The 4,339-nt window shown below is 32.7% G+C and overlaps 1 protein-coding gene across 1 annotated transcript; it reads left to right on the top strand.

The window, feature by feature from the left end:
- Positions 1 to 211: 211 nt before the first annotated feature.
- Positions 212 to 1,648, top strand: LOC143613335 (protein FAR1-RELATED SEQUENCE 5-like). Its single transcript, XM_077087068.1, has 2 exons — positions 212 to 400; positions 548 to 1,648. Exons 1-2 carry the CDS (start codon positions 212 to 214, stop codon positions 1,646 to 1,648), a joined length of 1,290 nt encoding a protein of 429 aa, XP_076943183.1.
- The last annotated feature ends 2,691 nt before the right edge of the window (positions 1,649 to 4,339 follow it).

Raw genomic sequence — 4,339 nt, 5'->3', positions numbered from 1 at the left:
ATCAAAGCTTAAAACGTGAAAGATTTGTTTGATTTTTATAAGATTCCACCAAAAGTTGTTTAACTTCATGTATTATTAGGATTTATGAATCTAACCAAAATAATATAAGTATATGTGCTCTTGTTAGTTAGTTTTTTGTCATTCTTGTTCTCTCTTCTTCTTGGTTCTCTTATTGTATAGATTAATGTAGTAGTATTGTAAGTTTAAACGAATGGAATATTTTACGTCGATCTTTGATGATTATTATCCCGAAAGTAACTTTGGTGAAAATTGTGGAGTTACCAGTGGTGAAAATTGTGGGGTTAATGATGGTGAAAAGTGTGAAGTTACCAGTGAGGAAAATTCTGAAGTTGGCGTTGGTGAAAATTCAAGCAAAATATCCGTTTTTTCAACCGATAAGGTAAAATCATAAAAAAATAATTTTCTTTTACCATGTATCCATAAAATATACTTTCTTTTCTTGTTGATAATCTACTATTTTTAAAAGTGTTTAGTTGTTTTAATATTATCTACACTACCATTCCTAACATAAGAATATTTGTTTTAGATATTTGTATCTCTCGATGAATTGAAGAAGTGGGCTGAAAAAACCGGTCGTGAGAATGGTGTTGTCATAGTCATCGAACGGACGAAGAAAAACGCCAAAGGGGAGGTGAACAAAATTTTTCTTATGTGTGATCGTGGTGGAGTATACAAGTCAACCGCAAAAGTTAAGCGTTCAGGTACAATAAAAACTACTTGTCCATTCCAATTAGTGGGTAAATACCACGATGAGTACGGTGGTTGGATGTTACGAGTGAGTCGTGATGCCCACAACCATGAACAAGCTCAACATATGGAGGGTCATTCGTATGCTATGAGGTTGACTGGTGAGCAGAAGATTACGGTGAGAGACATGTATCGAAATAAATCGGCGCCGTGCAATATTTTAGCGTATATACAAGATAAGGACGAGACAAATGTCTCCTCGCTCAGAACTGTGTATAACGAAATGCGTCATGTACGTGCGGAGATCTTTCAAGGAGAAAGTCACATGGAAGTTCTTTTCCGACATTTGGATGATAAAGGTTACACACATGATTTTCGCAAAAATCCATCCACCAACGCAATGGAGGATTTATTCTTTATGCATCCCACGTCCTACATTATGTTTCGTTCTTTCCCGCACGTGTTGATTATAGACACGACGTATAATACAAACGTATACAGGTTGCCGCTTGTACAAATCGTTGGCGTAACTTCAACCGGCAAGACGATTACTATTGCGTTGTCTTTTATTCCAAAGGAGAAAGAAGATAACTTTAGATGGGTGTTAACGAGGCTTAAGAAAATGTTACACGAGTGTATGATGCCACGGGTGATATTAACAGATAGAGATCTTGCATTGATAAATGCTTGTAATGTTGTATTCCCGGATGCTGCGAAGTTTCTATGTAGATGGCACATATCCCAAAACATTAAAAAATATTGCAAGCAAAGTTTCACCAAGGGTAATAATTGGGAATTTTTTGAAGAACTATTGAGCTCGGTTGTTTTTTCACCCACGCCCGCCGCATACGAGTACAATTACAAGCGACTTCATGATGGTTTAACTGGAAAGCATAAAAGTAACATTTCTTTCTCTAGATTATATTGTTATTTACATTAGATGAAATATTTTTGCATCTTCATTATGTGTTGGTGTGCACTATTATTAACTTTATGTATGTGGACCACGTTTAAAACTATATGTATTTTGGGTGAACTGATTACTTTTATCTATGTGGACCATGTGTTTGGAAGTTACATGTGTATTTTGGGTGACACGCTCTTATTACTCTATTTCACTTGTTTATTTTTGTTTGTTGTTTATCTTCATATTTAAAAGTTACATATGATATCTCCATTCATCTTTTAAATTATTTAGCATTCTTATGTTTTAATTTATTTGATCCAGGTACTGTAACAAAGTGTTTTCTTCAACCCTTAGATAAATTAATGAAATGTAAAATTAAGAGAAAGGAAAACAATTAAAAGTTACATATGATATCTCCATTCATCTTAAATAAAATGGAGTAAAAAAATGTTTTTGGTTTAATGTAAAGGCTTTTAATTAAAACGACATTTAAGCCCGTTAAGATAAACGAGCCAAATACGACTCATAAATCAAATATATTGTATATGTGGTCATCAATTTTTTTTATAAAAAAAAGTATCTATACGGCCGTATAGGCCTATACGAGGCACTATAAACGATGGCCAACAACCTCAGACACAAACTGACACGATTAAGGTACTATACGACCGTATAGCCCTATACGAGCTCGTATAGGACAAAAAATGGTGTATGAGGATCCATGGTGGTGTGGGAGGATCTCATGCCTATATATATATGTATAAATTAAAAAAATAGTTAAAAGTAATTAATTATGCGATTGGATAAGGAAATGAAATGTATGTAGGTACAAATTAATAAACTATGTAAATTGAGAAGAAAATGATTATATAATGCATATATGTATAAAGAATAACATGATACGTGTTTAATACTGAGATTTTCTTTTTAAAACCGGAATGCTTGATAAACATTTTGGTTTTTTTACATCTTTTATTTTTGTGTTCTTTTTTATTTTATAAATATTTTATTTTATTTTATTTGGAGGGGTGTTTTGAGTGATCCAAAAAGTTTCTCAAATTCTAATTTTCAAATGGTTTTAACATCATCTTAATTAATCTATCTCTCTCTCACACACATATTGGCCTGAAAATTACGGGCCTAGGCCAATGGTCTACCTCCCACACCCCATGTTGGTCATGAGATTGCTTATATTGGGACACGTTACGGCTTGAGATTAGCTATAAACTCCGGCGTCCATTTACATAATATAGTCCGGTAGTTCGTTTTTAGATGGAAATTTTTAAAGGAAAAAGAATTCAAGAAGACACATTGAAGAAAATCAAAAAGTAATACTTTATTTGTTTTGCCTTATTGCATGTAGATTGGATTGCCCATTAGTGAGCTAGTAGTGAAGTGATATGGAAGAAACTTAGTGTTTAATGTGACTCGTGTTCGATTCCCGCACCCAACATTTAGTTTCAATGATATTAGGACGATGATAGGAGACTAGACGAGTAGGTGGCGTTCACTAATTTGATCCATAAACAGAGCGGTTTTATCTTAACTCATTGTCGTGCCTTCGGGCGAGTGTTCACGGGCATTGACCCCAGGTGAGAGTTTTCTCCGTATCAAAAGGCAAGTATATCCCGATGTGTTGAATTTAGCCGGTAGCCAACTTAAAGGATTCGTTGGTCGCTCAAAAAAATAACGGGATTTGTCCACCAATAGGCTCTTACTTTCCTTATGTGAGGCCTTGAGTTGGAATCACATTTTAAGTAATTTGTTATGGGTTAACTCAGGATTTTGTGGGTTTTTTCTGGTTGGAAGCCGATTCACCAAGTTATTTTATTCAGGCGAAAGGATAGTATTTAACAGAAACTCTAGTGATAAAAAAATGTTAGGATTATCAATCAAAAAATAAAAATAATAATTAATTAAAAATAAATGAAAATGAACGGCATGTGAAAGGATGTCATATCCTAGGAATGCTAAATAAAGACTATTTCCTCCATTAAATTACCTTGTATTAATTATTGATTTGACAATTTAAAGTTTTTAATTTATTAACTTGAGTTTTTGTTTAAATTTAACTAGCGTGTTCTTTTCGCGTGGTTGCGCGAGGAAGTCGGTAACGAGATCGAGTTTTTAAATGCAAATGTACAAACATATCATAATGACTATCACTTCGATACTTTTTTTTCTAGGTAAAAAGAATGGTTTGTATCAGTTCGGCTCATTATAGTATCAACGTGGTGCTGCACTTACTATATAACTTACAATAAAATTATATTTTATTGCGAACACAATTTCGTTTTCAACGAAACTTATATACTTTATTGTGAAAACATCTTCATTTTGACGGCGCAACATAGATGAACATGTCGTAACGACATAATAAAGATTTAAAAAAAACTTCGTATGGCGGTCATTAAAAAATATCAGTAACTTAAATATACATATATGATAACAAATTATGAAACATATTAAAACCATGAATATCACATGGGAACAAAATTAAACAAAGTTTAGCAAAAGAGAATTTTTGAGATTAACTTAAAACAATTTATAACTTTGAAGAGGCTAATTTAATTTAACTTAAAAATTAAGGGACTAAAAGTATAAAACTTTTGAAGTTTACTATAGCAGCTTAGCTTAGGTTTCCTTGAATATGTAGTATACTTTTATGTTTCTAATTATATATATACAGACACGTGCCACTTTAAAACATATTTTTTTTATTCT

The sequence above is a fragment of the Bidens hawaiensis genome, unplaced genomic scaffold, assembly GCF_021521415.1.
Source record: "Bidens hawaiensis isolate Kalapana, Puna unplaced genomic scaffold, B.hawaiensis_p1.1 tig00037175_1, whole genome shotgun sequence".
Lineage (NCBI taxonomy): Eukaryota > Viridiplantae > Streptophyta > Magnoliopsida > Asterales > Asteraceae > Bidens > Bidens hawaiensis.
Note: the sequence above shows the minus strand (reverse complement) of the source record. Positions and strands in the feature narration are given on the sequence as shown.